Source organism: Peromyscus maniculatus, chromosome 10 (genome assembly GCF_049852395.1).
Source record: "Peromyscus maniculatus bairdii isolate BWxNUB_F1_BW_parent chromosome 10, HU_Pman_BW_mat_3.1, whole genome shotgun sequence".
In the NCBI taxonomy this organism is placed as follows: Eukaryota; Metazoa; Chordata; class Mammalia; order Rodentia; family Cricetidae; genus Peromyscus; species Peromyscus maniculatus.
Window position 1 is genome coordinate 8,870,425 of NC_134861.1, and position 22,420 is coordinate 8,892,844.

General features: G+C 46.6%; 2 protein-coding genes and 1 pseudogene across 2 annotated transcripts; 2 read left to right on the forward strand and 1 right to left on the reverse strand.

The window, feature by feature from the left end:
- The first annotated feature begins 1,552 nt into the window (after positions 1-1,552).
- Xbp1 (X-box binding protein 1) lies at positions 1,553-7,029 on the forward strand. Its single transcript, XM_076545855.1, is given in 6 exon segments — positions 1,553-1,790; positions 2,498-2,594; positions 4,510-4,644; positions 5,405-5,440; positions 5,443-5,550; positions 5,838-7,029. Coding segments are annotated over 6 exon segments (1,140 nt in total). The 5' UTR covers positions 1,553-1,584; the 3' UTR covers positions 6,396-7,029.
- A 3,224-nt stretch (positions 7,030-10,253) lies between these two features.
- On the reverse strand, positions 10,254-22,301 carry Ccdc117 (coiled-coil domain containing 117). Its single transcript, XM_076545856.1, has 5 exons — positions 21,993-22,301; positions 21,493-21,543; positions 16,309-16,533; positions 15,764-15,901; positions 10,254-12,999 (listed from the first exon to the last, which is right to left on the reverse strand). The coding sequence occupies exons 1-5, from the start codon at positions 22,172-22,174 to the stop codon at positions 12,762-12,764; spliced, it is 834 nt and encodes a 277-aa protein (XP_076401971.1). The 5' UTR covers positions 22,175-22,301; the 3' UTR covers positions 10,254-12,761.
- LOC121826720 (U6 spliceosomal RNA) lies at positions 13,250-13,348 on the forward strand (annotated as a pseudogene).
- Positions 22,302-22,420: the final 119 nt, after the last annotated feature.

The following is a 22,420-nucleotide window of genomic DNA, read 5'->3' on the forward strand; positions in this document are numbered from 1 at the left end:
TTAATAATCTTGAGTCTAAATTGCTCTTGCCGCTGCTGGGTGACTCCTCTTCCACAGGAACCTGGCTTCTCCTCCTTAAGTTATAGCCACCTGGCTTGGCTGGCCAAGAACCAGAGACTAGATAACCTAGAGACCTGGGAGGGTAAAACCAAACACTACTGGTCTAAAAGTGGGAAAAACACAAGTTCTAGCCACCCAACTGACTTTCCCACAGGCCAATGGATACATAAAGGGTACATAAAGCCCAACTCTGTTTTCACATACAACATTTTCTTTTCTCCTCATAAAATAATACTAATGTAGGGGCTGGACAGATGGCTCAGTGGGTAAGAATGCTTCCTGTACAAATATGAAGACTGGGGTTCGAATCCCAGCACCCAGGTGAAAAGTATGCATGGCCGAGCCTGCGGGGAGCACCAGTGTTGGAGGGCAAAGGCAGGCAGATCATCAGGCTTGACGGCCAGCCAGCATAGCTCCCAGGGCAAGCTTCAAGTACAGTGGGACACGCTGTCTAGAGAGAATAAGGCTGAGAGCAACAGAGGAGAACACCTGACACCCCCTGCAACCTATCTCCCCCCCCAGCCCCCACCCCCGCAGCCCCCAACGAAAGAAATACTAATGTCAAGGATGGGGACAACAGTTCAGTGGCATCTCTAATTTCACAGATACAGTGGGGCTGAAGAATAGCTGAGTGGCAGATCACTAGGTTCTGGGTTCGGGTTCAGCACAGCAAAACAAAGACAACCACGGCGATATAAGCTCATACCAGGGAATTTAGAAATGCAAAGGAAAATGAAACTACATGTATTCCCACTATGCAGACACTATTTATCAGTCCCTTACTATGTGCTAAACAGTGTTCTGATGTTTTCTTTTAAACTTATTTTGTCCTTTTTTTTTCTTTTTTAAAATAGCTCCAGCTGGCCTAGACCTCCCTACGTAGCCCAGGCTGTCCTCAAACTGGCAACAAAGTGCTGAGATTACTATGCTCCAGCACCACCACGCCCGACTACATTTAGTTTTGAAAATATCTCATTTCCTAAAGACTCATTTTGCAATATTTCTCCAGGTGTGTGTGCGCGCGTGTGTATGTGTGTGTGTGTGTCCGTGTGTGTGTGTGTGTGTGTGGCGGGGAGGGTGTGTGTGTGTCCGCTAACTCCAAACCGGATCTGCCACCGCAGCTCTAGTGGCCAACGTGGCGCAGGGCATTAAAATGTGGTCGGGCTGGCGTAAGGATCTTTAAGATTCCAGTCTGGAAATCTGGCCAGCGAGAAAAGCCTGGCATTCCCAGCGTCGGGGGGTGGGGACGCGTTTGCGGAGGACCCCGGGCTCCTGCAAGCCGGTCTCGGTGGTCCACTGGCCCCCAGGCCCAGCACGTCCAGAGGAGACCAGCTGTGCAGCCACGCTGGACACCCGCCCCGCCCGCGCTGGGCCCGCCCCCCGGGCCTGTAGGACCAATGGGAGCTGAGAATAGCCGCGCGTCACGCGGCGCGGGCCTATCGCAGACGGCCACGACCCTAGAAAGGCTGGGCGCGGCGAGCGGCCACGGGGCGGTGGCGGCGCTGGCGTAGACGCTTCCTGGCCATGGTGGTGGTGGCAGCGGCGCCGAACGCGGCCGCGGCGGCCCCCAAAGTACTGCTCCTATCGGGCCAGCCCTCGGCGGGCGGCCGGGCGCTGCCACTCATGGTGTCGGGCTCGCGGGCAGCAGGGTCCGAGGCGGGCGGGGCGCCGCAGGCTCGCAAGCGGCAGCGCCTGACGCACTTGAGCCCGGAGGAGAAGGCGCTGCGGAGGTGGGCCCGGCCGGCGGGGCGGGGGGCGCGGGGCCGCGGGGCCGGGCGTGGGACTCCCTCGGTGTGCCCGTCGGGAGGGCTCGGGAGGGTGGCCTCGATTCCTGGAGGGAGGTGCGGGGCCGAGGTGGCAGCCCCTCTGAAGGGCTGCTCCAGCGCAGTCTGTGTCGAGGGAAGCTGACCCTGGTCAGAACGTGCCCGTCCTCTGCGAATGCTTGCTCTTGGTGGTCGCCGGGCAGGGACCGCTCCGGCTGTCATTGCAGCCGCTTGGGGACTCAACCCTGGGATCCGAGTCACCAGCCTCGGGCGGCCCGAGTTGAGCTTGGGGAGGGGCGGCTGGTAAGCGCCCCCTCCGCCTTCCTCCACGGATGTCGCCCCTGCACGGAGCCTGTGGGGCGGAATTGGAAGCAGAAAGCCGTGGGGGAGGAGGGAAGATGCTTATGACGCAACGGGAATGTGTCAGCCCGGTGGTGAAATGAGACCCGAGTGGAAAGCCACACGGGAGAGAATCAAGCAGATCTTCAAGGCCCACGGACAGAAAGCTGTGATTTTTTGGTCTTGTTGGGAGGAGGAGGAGCCTCAAAGTGTGTTTACCACTGTTTAGCCTTATTCTGTAAAGTCGACGAAAGCACCAGCTGGCCACATTTACAAGTGAAGATACAGGAGAGCTGGCGATGACCCAGTTCGTTATGTTCCTTGTCTTCCTAAAGGAAACTGAAAAACAGAGTAGCAGCGCAGACCGCCCGAGATCGAAAGAAAGCCCGGATGAGCGAGCTGGAGCAGCAAGTGGTGGATTTGGAAGAAGAGGTAACGCCTTCAGGCCATGCTTTCTTCCCTTCCACATCAGCCCCTGGGGTTCCCTGCCCATCCTAAGCTGCAGCCCTTTAGAATCCAACTCTAAGTGCCATTTAAAGTTTAACTAGCCTAGCAGATAGGCGGTGAAGGCAGATGTGACTCACTCCTGGCAGCTAGATACTGTCGATAGACTGCTCAGAGATTAGCTGGGTCAGAGCATTGCTTAACCTTCGGCACTCCTGGCTCTGACAAAGGCTCACAGAGCTGCCTTTCCTTCTAGGGTTCTCTTGTTATCTAATCTGAGCAAGGGCCATTGTGCTTTTCAAAGTTTTATTTATTTATTTTTTTTTGTTTTTGTTTTTGTTTTTGTTTTTCGAGACAGGGTTTCTCCATGTAGCTTTGCGCCTTTCCTGGAACTCACTTGGTAGCCCAGGCTGGCCTCGAACTCACAAAGATCCGCCTGCCTCTGCCTCCCGAGTGCTGGGATTAAAGGCGTGCGCCACCACCGCCCGGCTGCTTTTCAAAGTTTTAATCATCAGCTGGCTCTTAAATGAAATGTGGGTCATATCAGTAGCAGTTAAAAAAAACAACAACAACTGTTTTGTTAGGTATTGCCCACTGGCCCCACTTTATTTTATACTCAGCATGCAGAGTATTAGGTATCATTAGGACATTTCCAAACAGCTTGTTTTAGTTGATTGACTGTTCTTCCCGGCTATTTTCCCCACGCCCCTCCCACCCTCAGTATTCTTTGACTTAAGGGCATGTGTCCTCCATCCCAGCATCCTTTTACCCTCTCTAGGACTTCTAGTTTTTTTTTTTTAGGCGCTACACACATTCACATCCATTTATATGCATACACACACAAACACGTTAAGATCTACTTATGCAAGAGAACTTTTGGTTCTTTCTGTGTTTGGGCCACCTCACTTAAAAGACTTAACAAACCTGTACATTTTCCTGCCAATTTCCCTTTTCTTTACAGCTGAGTAACATTGTGTGTATGTACATTTTCATGTTTCATTGATCATCTGTTGACGGGCATCTAGGCTGTCTCCATTTCTTTGCTATTGGACCACTACCACTTGCATTAACACCTGTCAGTTCAAGACAGGATAGTGGGTTTTTAAATTTTGTGGGTTTTTTTTTTTTGTTTGTGTTTGTTTTTTGAGACAGGGTTTCTCTGTGTAGTTTTGAAGCCTGTCCTGGAACTCACTCTGTAGCCCAGACTGGCCTCGAACTCAGAGATCCGCCTGGCTCTGCCTTGCAAGTACTGGGATTAAAGGCGTGCGCCACCACCGCCCCAGCTTTTTATTTTTATAATAATAATAATAAAAACAGATTATTTTGAGATAGGGTCTCAGGTTCGCCTGTAAATCATGGCAATCCTCCTGTCTCAGCATGCTGATATTACTTACAGGCATGGACCATCTTGTCATACTTTTTTAAAATAGTATATTAACACATATGTGAATTAAGGCTGCAAGTCACTTTTTTTTTCTCCCTGAAACCTGGAAGTTGTAGGAATTATGTTGTTTCTGACACCATTGATAACACTTTTGTTTTCTTCAGAGACTGTCCTTGAACAACAACTCTTCTGGCCTCTACCTGCTGAGGGATCAGTGGCCCTTTTTTTGGAGACCATTTCATGTGTCCTAGGCTGGGCTCTAACTTGCTGTGTAGCCAAGGATGTCCCTGAATTTCTGTTCCTCCTGCTGATATCTCCCACCCATGCTAGTTTTATGCAGAGCTGGAGTTTGAACCCAGGGCTTCATGTGGGGTAGGGCAAGCACTCCACCAACTGATCTATACCATCAGCCACCAGTGGTACAGTAATTAGAACTGCATAAGCATAGTTTCCCAGTTCAACGAGGACACCAACTGTAGCAAATCACGTTTCAATAGCCTCTTCTGGATTTCCTTACAGAACCAAAAGCTTCTATTAGAAAACCAGCTTTTACGAGAGAAAACTCATGGCCTTGTGATTGAGAACCAGGAGTTACGAACTCGCTTGGGAATGGATGTCCTGGCTACTGAAGAGGCTCCAGAGACAGAGTCCAAGGTAACTCTTGAGAGAATTCCTCGATGGGACATGAGTGGATTGTACTTTCCTTTTTGAGACAGGGTCTTAAGCTCCTAATTTTGGCTGGTCTTGAACCTGCATCACTTCTGCATCTGCCTCCAAAGTAGTGGAACTCCAGGCATGTGCCACCATGCCTAGCAGATCAGTTCTGAAAGTTCCCCTAAGTTTCTCCACATTCCCATCAGGCAGCATGTTCTTTCTTCAGTGACACTCATTTTTCGAGTGTGTAATCAAGTGCTACTAGGCCCTAAGAATACAAATGATTTTTCCTTTTTGGAGATAGTCTCGTGTAGCCCAGGTTGGCCTCAGACTTGGTATGTAGCCAATAGTCTTCTTGTCTCCCCTTTCCGAGATTACAGGCGTATGTTCCTTTATTTGGTGTAGTCTTGTAGGCATGGTGTCTGTGCACGAGTGTGGGTTTGTGTGCATCTGTGCAAATGTTGGATAGCTCGCCCTATCCCTCTTCACTGTATTCCTTTGGAGCAGAGTATCTCACTGAATCTGGAGCTAGGCTGGTGGCCAGCAAACCCTGCTGGTCTCTTGTCTCTGCCTCCCTCAGTGTTGGGGTTACAGGCACAGTTGTCCTGCTCAGTCGCCACGCTTGCATGGCGAGCAGGCTCATGCTCTGGGCCACCTCCCCAGCTCCTCTCTGGGGTTCTGGAGAGCAGAGACTTCAGTCACCTGGTATGCATTGCCCTGGAGACTTTGGCTGTTTCCTCACTTTGGCCTTTCCTTCCAGGGAAATGGAGTAAGGCCGGTGGCCGGGTCTGCTGAGTCCGCAGCACTCAGACTACGTGCACCTCTGCAGCAGGTGCAGGCCCAGCTGTCACCTCCCCAGAACATCTTCCCATGGATTCTGACGCTGTTGACTCTTCAGACTCTGAGGTAGAGCTCATTCCGCCTTGCTAAAGCGCTATACGAGAATGGCTCGTTCTGTAGTAGCTGGATGATGTGTGACATGCCTACCCGGGCAAATGAAGTTAGGGTTGGTAGGGTTGGGGTGAGCATCAGTCACTTAATCTCCATGAAGTGGGGAGACGCTGTCCTGGTGGGTGGGTCCTGTGATCTGAGAGCATAAGGCCTAACTGACATTTTGGAACTCAGTACTAGTAAGAGTTCCCGGTAGACTGTCAATTCATTCTAACAGTGAACTCTTGTTTTATCTTTTGCAGTCTGATATCCTTTTGGGCATTCTGGACAAGTTGGACCCTGTCATGTTTCTCAAATGTCCATCCCCAGAGTCTGCCAATCTGGAGGAACTCCCAGAGGTCTACCCAGAAGGACCTAGTTCCTTACCAGCCTCCCTTTCTCTGTCAGTGGGGACCTCATCAGCCAAGCTGGAAGCCATTAATGAACTCATTCGTTTTGACCATGTATACACCAAGCCTCTAGTCTTAGAGATCCCCTCTGAGACAGAGAGCCAAACTAATGTGGTAGTGAAAATTGAGGAAGCACCTCTCAGCTCTCCAGACGAAGATCACCCTGAATTCATTGTCTCAGTGAAGAAAGAACCTTTGGAAGAAGACTTCATTCCAGAGCTGGGCATCTCAAACCTGCTTTCATCCAGCCACTGTCTGAAGCCATCCTCCTGTCTGCTGGATGCTTATAGTGACTGTGGATACGAGGGCTCCCCTTCTCCCTTCAGTGACCTGTCTTCTCCACTTGGTACAGACCATTCTTGGGAGGACACTTTTGCCAATGAACTCTTTCCCCAGCTGATTAGTGTCTAAAGAGCCACCCAGCACTGGGTCCCTTTCCTTGGCCATTACACTGCCTTAGAGGATAGCAGAGAAAGAGTTCCTCTAAAGTATTCTTTTCAACTTCATAGATCACTTCCAAGTATTGTCTTTTGACACCCAGCCGTCTGTCAAGGTATTCAGAAATATCGTAATTCTGAACTACAGCTTTTGAGAGATCTTAAAGGTGGTAGTTTGCCCCACAATACTGGAGGGTCACTTGACAGTTATCCCCAGGCTGGCTTCAAACTATGTAGCTGAGGCTAGGCTGGAACTCCTGACCCTCCTGCCTCCACCTCCCAAGTGCTGGGCTTACGTAGGTGTACACCTCCACACCTGCCTCTAGACATGTCCGAAAGTGGACTTGGGGTTTATGAATGGCCTTTGATCATTTCTCCTCCCCGCTCTTGGCTACCCAGGTTTTTTAGTTTACTTCTACAAGCAAACACCAACCTGAGGGGCTTGTCTTTCCTTATGTACAGTCCAAGTGAAGATCAAGAATCTTTGTTAAAATTATAAAAATTTACTATGTAAATGCCTGATGGGATCTTCTTGCTAGTGTAGCTTCTGGAAGGTGCTTTCTCCATTTATTTAAAACTACCCATGCAATTAAAAAAGCAACGCAGCATCCTTGTTCTGTGATTTCTAGGGTGTTGTATTTTCTCTTCATTGTTTGCTAGGGGAGAGTCATCTATCCACCTGAAGTGAATGTAGCACTTTGTAAAGTCACCGAACGCTTTTCCATTTGGATTACTGCTTCTACTCCCGCCGATCATAGATGCCCCAGTCTTACTTTCAGTTTCTTCACGACACTTGACCAGTATCACAGCTACTAAGTGGCAGAGGTAGAACCCTACCCACTGGGTTTTTTTGGTGGTGGGTGGGCAGTACTGGGTTATTAAACCTAAGATCTCTGCATGCTAGGCAAGTGTTACACCACTGAGATACAGCCCAGCCTCCTTAACTACTGTTTTGCCATGAAATACCCAGATTTGCCACAATCAGGGCATACTCCTTGATTTCAACTCTTGACACTTTTCACCTGAGTAACCCAGGGGGACAGATAATCAATTACAACTTGGAAAGATGGACTCTAAAGACTGAACAAGACTTCGAGTTATATGTACCTCACATCTGACAGGTGTTATCCTATGCACTGGGAAGTTCAGTGTTATCTCATGATACACTTTGAAAGGTTTTAATTCCTCATGGAATCTCCATATAGGGGCTTATTTCACAAGACTGGGCTGGGGGTATAGCTCAGTACAGTGCTTGTCTAGCACTCATGAGGCCTTGGTTCCATCTCTAGAACCAAAACAAATGAGCAAATCTAATTAGGAAGAAAAGGCCTAAGGGTGTATATAAATCAGCTACCAAACTCCAGAGACAATGACATCATCCTTTATGGTGTGTGCATTCTGTCCTGGGGAAATCTTAAAAGATGGCAAAGAACTTCATTTCATCCATATAAGCAGATGAACTCATTTCACCTCCATTTAGCATTTAAATGTATCTTCCCTACTAAGGTTCTTTGGGGTGATCAAAGTATACCTACAGCTAGAAGGGAGGATTCTGAGTCCAGTCAGCAGGGTCAAGCAGGCTACATACAGCCGTAGACAAATACAAGGTCATGTGTTGACTGCTGTGACAGCAGGGGTTTCCACATGCACACTTGAGGGCAAGTCTGGATAGGACCTGGCTGGTAAGTCTGTCACAGCCCAATTCAGTGCTCAGCAATGCAAGCTCACTTAGGCTGAGTACCAGAGTGTTGTGAACATAAGGACCACCTGCAACTAACTGCCCTGTGACTGAAAACTATCTCACCTTCTTCACTCTGGAATATTTAAGGACCAAGAATCTAAGGTTTATACAGGCAGGCATGTGTGCCTCCATCCACAAGAGCACAAGTATTTGTAGGTTAAGACTCAGTCATTCACTTTTAATAGCATTACATCGAAGAAGTTGCTGCTGTGCCAACAGGACAGAAAAGAGCGAAGATTTTGGGGTTTCATTTCCTGCACAGATGGCCAGAAATGCCATCGGTTTTGAGAAAACACCTGGTTTTCAAAGGCATTTTCATATTGAAACACCAAACTGGCTAGATCCAAAAACTAACATTTTTTTTTTTTCTATGAAACCAAATACTCTTTTAAATGTAGTGTTATTCCAAAATTCAGACCAAAGGTGAAGTAATGGCTACAGGCAAAACCCCTGGGGCTCACAAAACAGCTTTGCATCTGCCTCCTTGCTTTTCTAGTAGATGAGATGGAACTAAACAGACACGTGGCCTACTCCAGGAGCACTTCAAAATATCAGTTCAATTCTTGTTGTCTAGAACTTGAGAAACTGTCTCTACTCTTGTGAGTTTAGAGGTATCTATCTTTTTGTATACATGTCCATATATAGGTATGCATTCTCATGGGTTCCCCGTGTTGGGCCAGAGGTCAGCATATCTGGTACAATCAGTATCTACCTTATTTTTTGAGACAAGCTCTCAAAATGATCCTGAGGCTCACAAATTCAGGTAGACTAGTTGGCCAACCATCTCAGGGCTTCTCCTGTCTCTGCCTTCCCAAGTGCTGGGATGACAGATATGCACCCCCCACTCCTTTAAAATGAGTGGTGGGGATCTGAACTCACTCAGGTCATCCTATTTGCAAGCCACACACTTTACTGACTGACCTACCACCCCCAGACCCTGTTTGAGATAGGGTCTCATGCAGCCCAGGCTGAGCTCAAACTCAATCAATATGGAGCCGACAATGATTCTGAGCTTGGGATCTTCCTTCATCCACCTCCTCAAATGCTGGGATTATACAGGACTGTATCACCTCACGTTTTACTCTTCTGACTTAAATTTTTATTCTTTGACAACCTATTTATGTGTTTTAATCATATTCACCCCATTATCTTCATCTCCCTCCCAATGAACCTTCTCTTTCCAATAACCTCCCTTCTATCCTGTATGCATGTGACCCACTGAGTTTAATGAGGTTGCTTATATGAGTATGGGTGGGTGGTGGGCAACTTACCAGTGGCCACACCACACAAGAAAACGACTCTCCCTTTCCTAGCAGCCTTCTTGACTTTATCATTCATGAAGTAGGATGAGTGGACTACCCACCAAACCAGTACAGAAAAGTCAACAGCAAGCAGTGTCTTACAGAAAGTCTGAGTTTCAGCATTGTTTAAAATGCCACTCTGAAATGCCACTGCTAGTGTCTAAGAACTAGGGGATTAACAGAACCAAACCAATATACACAAACCTACATTTCCTTGAGTATCTATTCATCTTGTACTCACACCCTGGCCCCAATGAGCCGGTCAGATACTGAACTGTCACCATCTATTCTAATCCTAGTTTCCCACCTGTTATGTTGGATAACTTTTACCATGGTTTTCAAAATTTGGTGAAAATAAAACTGCATCTTGTTTTCTGTAACTGCAACCCAAAAATAAAACTCCCTCCTCACCAGTCAGAAATCTGGTTATCAAAGAACTGTAAATAAGCAGGCAATACTGCCACCCAGTGACCTGTCAGCTCTTAGCAGAGGAACACCCGGCACCAACATCACAGACTTTGCCTGGTCTCTGTCTCTAGATGAACACAGTCATGAGGGTCAGCATGAGATGGTGCCCAGCAGTGACCTGCTCAGGCAGGAGAGGGCTGCGAGCACCTGTAGGAAGGTAAAACAGCCTGCCTATGCTAGAAACAGCTCACTTCTAACCCAACAGTATCAAATTTCAGGACAAATGTAAGTTTTCACTGATAGGAATCCTGCCTTAATTAAAATTTAAAGGAAAGCAAGAAAAAAAAATCTTTCATTTCCATATGTACAGGATTACAGATACTTTAGAAAGTTCAAAACACTTGTGTTTTATTGAAAATAACAAAATACAGAAAAACCAGATTCTCATTCTTAAAGTAAAATGGACAGCATCATCCAGAACATTCTTAGTACTGTACCATTCTTGTCACTATTAAAGTCAAGGTCCAGATGCAGAGCAGCAAATGAACCTGCTAGTTAATGTTCCCCTGTGGTTATTCGAAGTCCTGTCCTACTTGTTCTTAAATTTTAATTTTTATCTTTTCAACAATGAGCAGTTTTTAACCAATTTAAATTATGAGAACTGGATTCTCATATTATTTCTTCATATTAAGAACAGCAAAAAAAAAAAAAAAAACCAAAAAAAAAAAAAAAAACAACAACCAACCCCCAAACCAAGAACCCAAAAAGAAACAAAACAACCCCCCTCAACTCAAACTCAGAGAAACACACATTTGTTCAATGAAGCTCACCTGCTTTAGATAATTGCTGACCTTAACACATTAGCTTACTGAGCCAATGTTTGATCCATGCTTCAAAACTATATAAGACAAAAAGACCTATTAATTTCTTAGGAAAACCTTAAGGCAAAGCAAAAGCCTTATGCTAGAAAAGAAAACGGAACGCAGAGGCATTGGGGCTGTGGAGACAGTCAGATGAGTCAGCACCACAAGGATGAAGACGATTTTTGTACAAACATGTGCAAGAAGATAAAGTCCAAAAAGGAGCATGAACATCAACTTTCCTGCAGAAATAAGGATTATGTCAGATAAAGACTCCTGAAAAGTCTGTTTGCATCTTCGTTAAAAGCCACCTCTGTTCTCCAGTGGTTACCAAATGCATCAAAGCAGTTTCGGGCCTTTGAGAAGAGGCAGTCCTGGTATTCTGTGCCCTTTGGAAAGCTGCCACTTCCTTCCCACTCACACTGGCTAGCTAACTCCAAACTCTTGTGCAGTCCCTGCATGCTTCTAAATTGTACTAAACGTCTTAGCAGAGAGGTTTCTTTAAGGCTATAAACTTTGCAAGTTGGTCCCATTAAACAAGGCAGGAGTTTTCAAATGACATGAGTCAAACCTTGCACATTTCAACAGAAGACAGATTTCTTTCACCTCTGAGTCTGAGATGAAGAAACAATTAGCTGGTTTCCAACTGGTTTCAACACTGGTTTGAAGCTTGAGTAATTTTATTGTGTAGACATAAATATTTTGTTTAAATATTAAACATTAAACCTTTTCCTGACATCCAGACAGAAATAGAGAGAGCAAGAACAATAGGCGAGAGAAGAGACAGTCTACTGAACAGACTTGTGACTCCTATGCCATCCACAGGAGGGATTTCAGCATGGGTTGCAAAAATGCCTGGAAGCTAGTTTCTAAAAATTCACCTCTACTTGGCATAAACCTTTCTTTTTTTCCCCTACAAAGGGAGAAGAAACTCAGACAACGAAGACTGAACTGAGGTGTTCTGCTGTCGAAAAGGGCCAGCACACTCACACCAGCTTACACAGACTGCTCTACAGCGCTGAAGGATTGCCAAGCCTTCAATTACAGGACCTGCCATGCTGAAGAGCTCTTCCTGAGAAATTAAAAACTTTAACCCTGGTTATTCCCAATGAACACCTTGAGCCTGGTTCGGGTACTAAAAGACTAAAGATATCCTGTTGGCAGGAGGCCATCTTCCATTAACTTCTAGGCTTATTGTACAACAGCTTAAGCACCAGACAATGAGCTATTTCAGTAACTCTCCTTAAGATGCTTGCCCATTTATTCTCAGCTAATTCATTGTTTTCAAAACCAACATTGAAAAAACTCAACTTGCTAATAGACATACAACCTTCCCTTTTTAAACTATCTATCAATGCTGGCTTTAGCTGACACTGCATGTCCTCAGGATTCATGAAGATACTTCTCTCACAGGCAGTTTACAGAAGGGTTCCCTCACACTTTTAATCAATTACTTAGTTAATTGAGGTGTAAACGTTACTGACCAACGGAGCTCATCAGTCACTACAGGAGACCAGGGCTCCTTACTGCTTGAGGAGTACCAGCTACACCGACCTGGCGCCAACACTGCTTTCCTTGCCTGGTCAGCTGCTCCGCGAGAGACCGAACCATTACTTTCTGCCCTCCTGCTCCCCAAGCCCAGTTCCCACTGCGAGCTCATACAGGACTTGGCTGGCAGGGTGCAGTGGCAATTAGGAGCATTCCTCTTTATAATCATCTTAAGAATGAATGGCTTCAGCAGTGTGACAGATGGTCACCATAACACATCCAGCGTCTATGGTTGTCTTTAAAGAGACTGTAACATTTCTTGGATAAGCCTGCTAGAAAACTGCATTTCCCTTGAGATAAGCTTCCTTGGCAAAAAGTTGAATTCAATAAATGGCTACCCACAATGACATTCCCACCCCAAATCACAGGTGGAGATATTACACCCGTTTCATAAAACTTTCAGGTCCCTAGACTATACAGGCAGGCTATTACTGAACACAGGAGCCTTCTAGAACTTGCCAAGCTGGAGCAGAAACTGGTCTCTAGAGCTCCATCTCTTCCTCTGTGTTAGCAGCGGTCTCCAGACTATGGTAAAGTGGCGTGTCTGTGTGCTGGGGTTCCAGTAGCAGTTCAGTTCTCTGTGGAAAGGCAGTGCTGGCAGCTGCACACTTCCTTTGGCTCTCTCCTGCGTAGTTCTTAGGGTTACATGATGGCTTTGGTTTCTCAGGAAGGAGTTCAGGGAGAGGTTTCCAGAGCACAAGCTCCATAGAAGGTCGGCTCCTGGGATGTAAAAATACAGATTTCAATAAAAACAAAAACAAAAAACCTTTAGGACATGCAAATCTGTCAACAAACTCCTGTTCACTACTTAAGACCTTCCAATTAAGAGCTAATGGTCCACACAGTGCCAGTCTGCTGTTCTTTTATATCTTACCCACTTAATTACTGCCCCAGTTTCACTGATATTTTGATCTTGATGTCCCTCATCAGTTCTCATTATATACATTTTAATCTTTTAATTAAAAAATAAGTGTTCACTTCAGCAGCAGATACACTAAACTTGGAATGATATAGATTAGCATGGCCACTGTACAAGGATATACAAATTCATGAAGCTATCCATGTTTTGTTTTAAAAGAGAGCTAGAGCCGGGTGGTGGTGGCGCCTTTAATCCCAGCCCTCGGGAGGGGGAGGCAAAGGCAGAGGCAGGCGGCGGATCTCTGTGAGTTCGAGGCCAGATTGGTCTCAAAAAGGCACAATGCTACAGAGAAACCCTGTCTTGAAAAACAAAACAAAAAGAGAGAGCTAGAGATATTTAGAATTCAAACTGGACTTAAAAAAAAAAATGATGCGCACATGTGTCTGTGTCTGTATGGGGATGTGAAAATGTGTGCAGTGGGTGCCCGAGCCCTGGAGCTGAAATTACAGGCAGCGTGAGCACCTGATGTGGGTGTCAGGAATCAAACTCTAGTCCTCTGCAAGAGCAGTATGTCCTTTAAGGTTGAGCATTATTCATTCCCAGGTCTTCAAATACAGGGTTTCACAGTTTCACACATAATTCTTTTTTCTCGGAAGTGCTGGAGATTGAAGTCAGGACTCACACGTGTGTAAGTGCTCCACTGTCTTAGTGATCTCACCAGCCCTATTTGTATGTTAAACCATGAACAGTAGCACTATAAACATCCAGGGGAAACCAGGGCCCCCGAGCCAGGAGTAATGGTGCATGCCTTTAATTCCAGGACTCAGGTGATAGAGGCAGGCAGACTTCTGTGAGTTCAAGGCTAGCCAGGTCTACAGATTGAGTTCTAAGATAGCCAGGGCTATATACAGAGACATGTCTCAAACAACAAAGAAGGAAGGAAACAACTAGGTCCCCAGATTTAATTTAAAGCTATACTTTGAAGTAGGGGTGCTGGAACTAAGGCCCCATCTATACTGAGGACCACTGAGTTACATCACTAGCTATAATGATGCAAACACACAGACATGTTTTTAATGAGCAGATGTGGATGACTAGTTTTTTTGTTTTGATTTGTGGTACTGAGTCTCATATAAGCTGAGCAGTTGCAGTACTATACTATTTGCCTAGCGCTGTGGGTGACTGTTGTATATTAAATCATGATAAATAAAAATGAAATCCTGGACCAGCACATTAATTTCAGATGCCTTTTGTTTCATATAGTTATGAAGTAGAATGCTTTGCAGTTAAACAATTACACTAGATATGCATAATCATGTATTTTCCCAACCACAGCTGGGATAGTGCCTGTAATCCCAGCACTTGAGTGGTGCAGGCAGGAGGGCCAGAAGTTTTAGGCTAGCCTGGGCTACATGAGAATCCATTTCATCTCCAAAGTAAAAAAAAGTTCCTTACCCTTGGTATAGGGAAATCTTCTGGACCCAGAAGTAAATAAGGAAAAAAAAAAAATGACAATGAAGAATATTCTCAAAGGCCCAGTTCTGCCAACTACTAAGAGCAGCAAACACTCTTTTGAGCAGGAGGGCAATGTGACCTGCATACACAGTGGCTCCACTATTTACACGCCCTCAGGGCTGAGGAGTTAATTATAAACTTAAGCTGGGGCCTGACTGGAAGCTTTCTGGATCTCCCAAGCAGTAGCATTCCATTCCACCTCTGGCCAGCACTATTGAGGTCTGGGTCCCGGGAGCCCTTTGGCCGTCCTGTTTCCTCCCTGAACCTCTCCCCTTAGTCACTACTCGGCCTGTCTTTTTTTAACATCCCACTCCCCAAAACAAAATGAGCTAAATGCTCTAAAATGGCCCCAAAAGGCTGTGCTATGGTTTGTGGGCTTTGGGATAACTACTTCAATTGTTACTCATTTGACACATCATTTTCTGTTTCCCAGGTCTCCATGCTACGTCTGAGTAACTAAAAGGAAAAGATAAGGGGTTGGAGAGATGGCTCAGAGGTTAAGAGCACTGGCTGCTCTTTCAAGGAACCTGGGTCCATTCCCAGCATCCACATGGCAGCTCACAACTGTAACTCTAGTTTCAGGGGATCTAACACCATCACACCAATGCACATACAATTAAATTAAATAAAAACCAAACAAACAAAAAAACAAACCAGAGGTTTTCAAAATGTGGTTTCTATTTCTCCTTAAGAATTTAAGAGATGGGCTTCTGACACAGACCCTTTCCCAGCTAGTGGACCAGTTAAGTGGTGTAGGAGCCCACAGAGGTTTCCTAGTGAGATATGAGCTTGTTTTACACAGCAGGGCTGCATAAGGGGATGAACTAACCACGTGTGTGGTTACCAGGTGATTGGAAGGGTCTGCACTTGGCTGAGCTAGGGGGAGGTCTTTTGCTCCACCCCTTGGCATTCCTTTTAAAAGCCCTTTAGAAGAGACAGAAAGGGCTGGTGGTGGATAAGGATCCAGGCCCTCCCGAGGCTATCCCGTGTTTTATCTGTTTCTCCTCTATATTTCTATCTAAATCTCTTATCCCTCACTCCTCAAGAGTACCCTGGGGGAAGGTGGTGGCGGGTCCCCCACAAAGGGGAAATGTTATGCATCATACTTACATAGACTCAATCATCTTCTTTGTGAAGACTTCATCAAATTCCCTCTTCAAACCCGTTTTCATGGTGTCAGAAAGGACAAGACTTGGGAGGTGGCTAACATTCCTGTCACTTTCAACCTCTTCATCTTCGTCAATTATCCTAAATAAATTAATGAAGCAGAAGCAGAGAAAGAAAAAGAATTAGTCAAATTTGTTCGTTTGAATGAACAAAGTTTCCGACTCAGAGAGTAAAGTCACAGGCGCCATTGTAAGAGACCAAGCAAGGTATACCTCAGAGCAGTGAGCAGGAGGCCACTTTGCTCCTGGGAGGGGGGGGGGGAAGAGCTATGCAGTGATGACATAACAGAAACGTTTTGGAATGTGTCCTGGAGAACTGACCCCGGCGTTGTCAGTCAAATGCTGAGTTGAGCTGTAAGAGCTCGCTTTACCACTTCCAAGTACTTTTCACACCCTCATCTCTAGAGTCACCCGATGACCTCCCGACCAGCTTAGGAGAGCTGTGACGCAGGGGCAGCAGCAAGCCTTGCAACAACACATCCTCAGTACCTGTCCTCGATCTCCTGAAGCCGCCGGCGGGCAACCTCACACTGTGGTTCTGCAGCCGTCTGATCCATCTCTTCACAGACAGCATCTAGCATGCTGGGCACAGGAAGGCCACCGGGACACGCGTTTACCCCATGACCGTCTATCCCCTGGTGTGTGTCAAGAACCCATTCGTTAGCAACTGCAGAGAATTCAGCCTCAGTCAATCGCTTCTTTCTTATTGGACACCTAGAAGGAGGAAGTGGAAAGCAGTAGGAAGAAAGGGAAGGAGAAAAAATTAAAACCCCCATTACAGAGGAAATTTAAGTCATTTCTCTAGTCCATTAAAATCATTCTTTTTTCTTGAGACAAAGTCTCACTACGTATCCTTAGCTGGCTTCATTCACAGAGTTCTGCCTGCCTCTGCCTAGAGTGCTGGGATTAAGGATACATGTTACCATGACCAGCTCAAATTGATTTGTTTTAAAAAGATCTATTTATTTTACATTTGAGTGTTCTGCCTGCATGTATGTGTACCACGTGTGTGCCTGTGGAGGTCAGAAGAGGTCTCAAATCACCCGGAACTGGAGTTATGGGCATCTGTGAGAGACCATGTGGGTGTCTGGAATTGGATCTGAGGGTCTTCTGCAAGAACAAGTGCTTTTAACTGCTGAGCCATCTCTCCAGCCCAATTTATTATTATTATTATTATTTTTTGGAGACAGGGTTTCTCTTTGTAGCTTTGAGCCTTTCCTGGAACTCACTTGGTAGACCAGGCTGGCCTCGAACTCACAGAGATCCACCTGGCTCTGCCTCCCGAGTGCTGGGATTAAAGGCGTGCGCCACCACTGCCTGTTTTTGTTTTTTTTTAAATTTATTTATTATGTATATATACAGTGTTCCCCTGCATGTATGCTTGCACTGCAGGCCAGAAGAAGCCACCAGATATCATCATAGAACATTATAGATGATGGTTGTGAGGCGCCATGCTTTGTGGTTGCTGGGAATTGAACTCAGGACCTCTGGAAGAGCAAACAGTGCTCTTAACCTCTGAGCCATCTCTCCAGCCCTTATTATTCTTTTGAAATCAAATTCTTAAATACAAACATCTCTAGTTGTTTCTACAGCTAGAACATCATGTCTTTTCCCCTCATAGCTTCCCTGAGAAATTTTCTTTTATTTTTTTAACCAATTTATGCAGCACCTCCAAGACTTTAACCTTTTAGATTAAAGGAAAAGATCTGTAGGAAAGATCAAGTGGGAAGCAAAGCAATAAAAGACCAAGTAGAGCTGGAGAGGTGACTCAGCAGTCAAGAGTACTGGCTGCTCTTCCAGAGGACACATGTTCGTGTCCCAGTAGCCACAAATGTCTGTAATTCCAGTTCAGGGAATTCTACACTGTCCTGGCCTCTAAGGGATCAGGCACACACCTGGTCAGTGCACAGACACACACACTGGCAGAACACCACACAGCAAAAAGACAAAGCAGCAAGTCTGCCCCAGCTGCATGCTGTCACTGCTGCATCACATTATCCCCTGACCCACAGGACAAGTGTCTGGCTATCACCCCGTATCTCCTTACAGCAAACAACACCTATCTACTAAAGTAAGCTTCAAGTACCACAAGAACAGGCCATTAGCACAAACCTCTTGTCTTTGGCTAGCTGTCCTGACTAATAATGGGATCTGCTTCCTAGACATATTAGTACTTAAGAGAGACTTGAGAATTCAAACCCAGCTTCTTCCTTTTGGAGATACTTGGCAAATAGGGCCAAGAAATGGTCAACTGACCTTCCAAAGTGTCTGCGCAAAGGAAAGCTGCATGCTGAGGAGTAGAGCCAGAGACCCTGAGTTCTGCCTCTGTGACTTTAGAGAGCAGTTAACTGCTCACACTTAGCACGAGCTCCTTCCTGTGTCTCAGGACTACAATGCGCACACTGCTGGCTAACAGCAGAGAGCAGCAAGGAGGACAGCTGGCTGCCTTGCTTTCTTTTAAACAAGTGGAAGACCACAGGCTCTCGACTGCATGGCAGCAGTGGGTACAGCAGCAGGACCAGATCACAGCCATGTAACCAAAACGCCCATTCTTTATTCCCACTTCAGATTCTCTAGACTGACGGTCAAAGAAAATGAACATGTTCATAAGGGAAGAATTTAACGGGTCAAAGGAAATGAACACGTTTATAAGGGAAAACTTTAATCCATATTAACACTGTGAAAATCAATTATTAAAGTTTCTGGAATATAAAATCTGAGAATAATGCCCTCTTAAGCCTGTATTTATTTAAAAGAAATCAGAATCCACTATATATGTTTGCTTTAGAATTTTACCTCATTAGAAAGTACTAGAAATATCTAGGAGACAAGAGGCAGGAGGATCTGAGTTTAGGGTCAGAATCAGCCATACAGAAGTTCTATTAGGACAGCCTGAGTTACATGAAATTCTATCAAAAAAAAAAAAACAAACAAAAAAAAAAAAAACAAACTTTAAACCGGGTGTGGTGATGCATGCCTGTGAAACACCAGCTAAGGAAGAGTATAAATTGAGAAGGGGCAATATCCCAGAGCACCCAACAATCCATCTATGAAGCATTCTTTGATTTTTGGGTTATTTCATGCCTGTAGGTTTACCTTGCTAATAACTGAAGAGCAATAGTGACTAAATGCAAAGAAACCGTGAATTAAAAGGCTCCTAGGAGCGGAGAGACGGCTCATCAGTTAAGAGCCTCCTGCACCGCTTTTGCAGGACCCAAGTTCAATTCCCAGCACCCACATCAGGTGGCTCATAACCACCCAACTCCAGTTCCAGGGGACCCAACACCTTCTGGGCTCTGACCATCAGCATACATGTGTGAATGCATGTTAGAGCCGGGTGGTGGTGGACACGCCTTTAATCCCAGCACTTGGGAGGCAGAGCCAGGTGGATCTCTGTGAGTTCAAGGCCAGCCTGGTCCACAGAGTGAGTTCCAGGACAGGCTTCAAAGCTACACAGAGAAACCCTGTCTCAGAAACAAACAAACACAAAAAACAAAACCCAAAAACAGTAACAAAAACCCAAAAACCAAAACGGAATTATTTTAAAGAAATGCTTCTAGATAGTGAGAACAATAAGGTGGCAAGCTCAGCCATGTACAACTGGGCATATATCCAAATGTCTAAGCCAATGCCTTTAAGGCCTCAATCTCTCCATTCACAAATCAAAGGTAGCTAACTTTTTAAAAACAATAACTTACACCACTACCACCCCACCCCTGCTCCCAGGGTTCCTCTGTGTAGTCCTGGCTGTCCTGGAACTCGTTCTGTATACCAGGCTGGTCTTGAACTCAGAAATCTGCCTGCCTTTGCCTCCCAGGCACTGGGATTAAAGGTGTGTGCTGCCATACCTGGCTTAGTTTCTACACTTGAAGCAAACACTAAAATCAATAATTCAACACTCTAGAGCACTACAAAAGACAAAAGGAGCCGGGGCGGTGGCGGCGCCCGCCTTTAATCCCAGCACTCAGGAGGCAGAGGCCAGCCTGGTCTACAGAGATCCAGGAAAGGCGCAAAGCTACACAGAGAAACCCTGTCTCGATAAACAAAAAACAAAAGACAAAAAAGGTTCTTGTGTTTTCTATGGCAACCCTAAGGCAAACCCCCGCCGCCTCCCCCCCTCCCCCCATCTAGGTAGGTGTTTTTAATTTAAGGCAATTCTTTGAACTGGGGTAAACAGCTGGCGGGAAGAGTGCTTGTCATGAAAAGTATGAAGACCTGGGTTCAATCCCCAGAACCAACATTAAAAAAGCCAAGAATGGTGACTCGTAATACTAGCAGCAGAGAGGCAGTGACAGAATATCCCTGGGCTCTGCTGGACCACCTCACCTCAGCTTACATAGTGAACTCCAAGCCAGTGAGAAACCTTGCCTCAAAAACCAGGTGGGCAGCTGGGAGATGGCGCAGTGGATAAAAGCACAAGTTGGCCAGAATGAAAAAGAGTATACTTGTAAATGACAGGCAGGCATAGTAGCCCATTGTAATTATAGGGCTCAGAAGGAGACAGGGGATTCACAGAGCAAGTTAAAATGCAAGTTCTGGGATCATCAAGTGAGATACCCTGCCTCAAAATATAACAGGAAGAGCGACTGAGGAAGATTCCTGATGTCAACTTTTGGTCTCCACATAAACTTGACAGCATAGTGAGACTCTGCCTCAAAACAAAGAGCATGGATGATACTTAAGAAAGGACATCCAAGATTGACTTCTGCTTCCCCCCTCCCAAGCCTACCTTCACCCACCCAGCCACAAAACATAAGGTACCCTGCAAGCATTGCATCAACACATTTGCCAATTCAAAGTTTCTTTTAATTCTTTTTAAGCCAGGGTCTCCTATATCCCAAGCTGGCCGCAAGTTAGTATGTTACTGAGGAAGGCTCTGAACATCTATCCTCCTGCCTCCACCTTCTTCCAAAAGCTGAGATTACCGGCTTTTGTTTGTTTTGCAGAGTCCAGGGCTGGCTGGGATTACTGGAGTGAGGCACCATTCTCAGAACCAGCTTCCAAATGCTGTCCACATACCCACGATAGCATTTGTGTATATGGGTAATGAGTAAGAAAAGAAGACAGGTGTCCCGAAGCATGGTGGCATTTAATCTCAACAGGCAGAGGCAAGCAGATCTCTAAATTCAAGGCCAGTGGGCTCTACACAGTGCGTTCCTGACTAGGCAGTGTTACATAGTGAGGCTGTCTTTTAAAACAATACAAAAACCAACAGGTAGACCTCGTATGCACTTCTTTGGATTAAGCTATAAGACAGTAAAAGAAAACAAATAACAAAACCCCCACGCATTGCAGTGTGAACAGGTATCTAGCTACAAAAGTCAACACTGAAGCACACAGCCATAAACTGAACTATTTTCCTACGGAAAGGTAAGAAACAGGTTACAAGGTTACCTCTGTCAATAACACGAACCCTTTCCAATATACATCCTTTGATTTTCTTTTCTTTTTGTTTTAAGCTGTGTCAATAAAGACACAGTTTAAAATTCAAACATTACATTGGCTACAGAGAGAGTTTCCCGCTACCTGCCCGCCACCCAGTTCCGTCCCCTAAAAGGCAAACAATGTCACTTGTTTAAAGAGATACACACGCTTCACCTTGTTCACTTAAAATAGGACACCCGCGTTAAACTAACAGCGATCACAAAGAGGACACACGGTCCCGAAACTTACTCATCATCCTCCGCCAATCGCTTGTGTTTCTTTCGACAGTGAATGGAAACACTGTTGGAACAAAAACAAATCAGTCAACCAAGGCAGGCACTTAAATCGAAGGCTTCTGCAGCCCAGTCGTTCTCGCTCTACTTATCGGCATCTCCCGCCACAAACTGCATATCTATCCCTTCTCTGGCCGTGAGGGACCAGCGCCGTTCCCTGATCTCAGTCACGTCTCGCGGAGGACTCCAAACCACCCGACGGGGAAATCTGAAGTTGTCACTCTGTCGGGGCAGTGACAGTTGAGCACTCGCTCCAGGACCCATTTCTGTCCCCCACACTGCCGACCAGGAACCGCCGTGTCCCCGAGGCTCTCAAAGTTGTCCGGGCCGGCGGCCGCGCGTGCAGCGGGAGCGGCCAGGCCGAAGGGACCCCTCGGCGGGTCGCCGGCCGTGCGACCCGGGGACTCACGGTTAACGTCCCGCGGGCTTAACGGGCCCGCCCCACCTGCTCCTCACCGTCCGCGCGCTGCTCTCCCGCCGGGGCTGCTGGGCGCAAGGCGGGCGCCCGGCCGCGGGGCCGGGTCGGGGCCGGTGGCTCCTGGCGGGAAGGCCCGGCCCGCGAAGGCCGGCGGCGGCTGCAGGAAGTCCGCGCTGCCGCTCAGAGGGAGGCCGCTGAAGGGCCGGCCGAGCGCCGCCATGGCTGGAGACAAGGCTGCGTCCGACGCCCCAGTCGCGAGTGTGTCCCCAGCTCCCGCAGTGGCGGCCACCGCCGCTGCCCACGAGAACCCGCCTCCGAGCCCGCTTCGACCCCCACGTCACGCCTTCTAGAACCCTCCACTCCGGACCGCCCAGAGACACGTCGGGATTTGTTGTGTATAGAGGGCCGCTGTCGCGAGGCATGCCGGGAGTTGTGGTCCTGGAGGACTACAAGCAAGATGGCTGGC

What these genes read in the sequence shown, in the direction of transcription:
- Ccdc117 (XM_076545856.1), bottom strand. Translation starts at nt 22,174, where the DNA reads ATGGCGGCGCTCGGCCGGCCCTTCAGCGGCCTCCCTCTGAGCGGCAGC. An exon ending in GGGAGAGCAGCGCGCGGACG is followed by an intron (nt 21,544 to 21,992) that starts GTGAGGAGCAGG and finishes TTGTTCCAACAG; the next exon opens with TGTTTCCATTCACTGTCGAA. An exon ending in CGATTGGCGGAGGATGATGA is followed by an intron (nt 16,534 to 21,492) that starts GTAAGTTTCGGG and finishes TCCTCCTTCTAG; the next exon opens with GTGTCCAATAAGAAAGAAGC.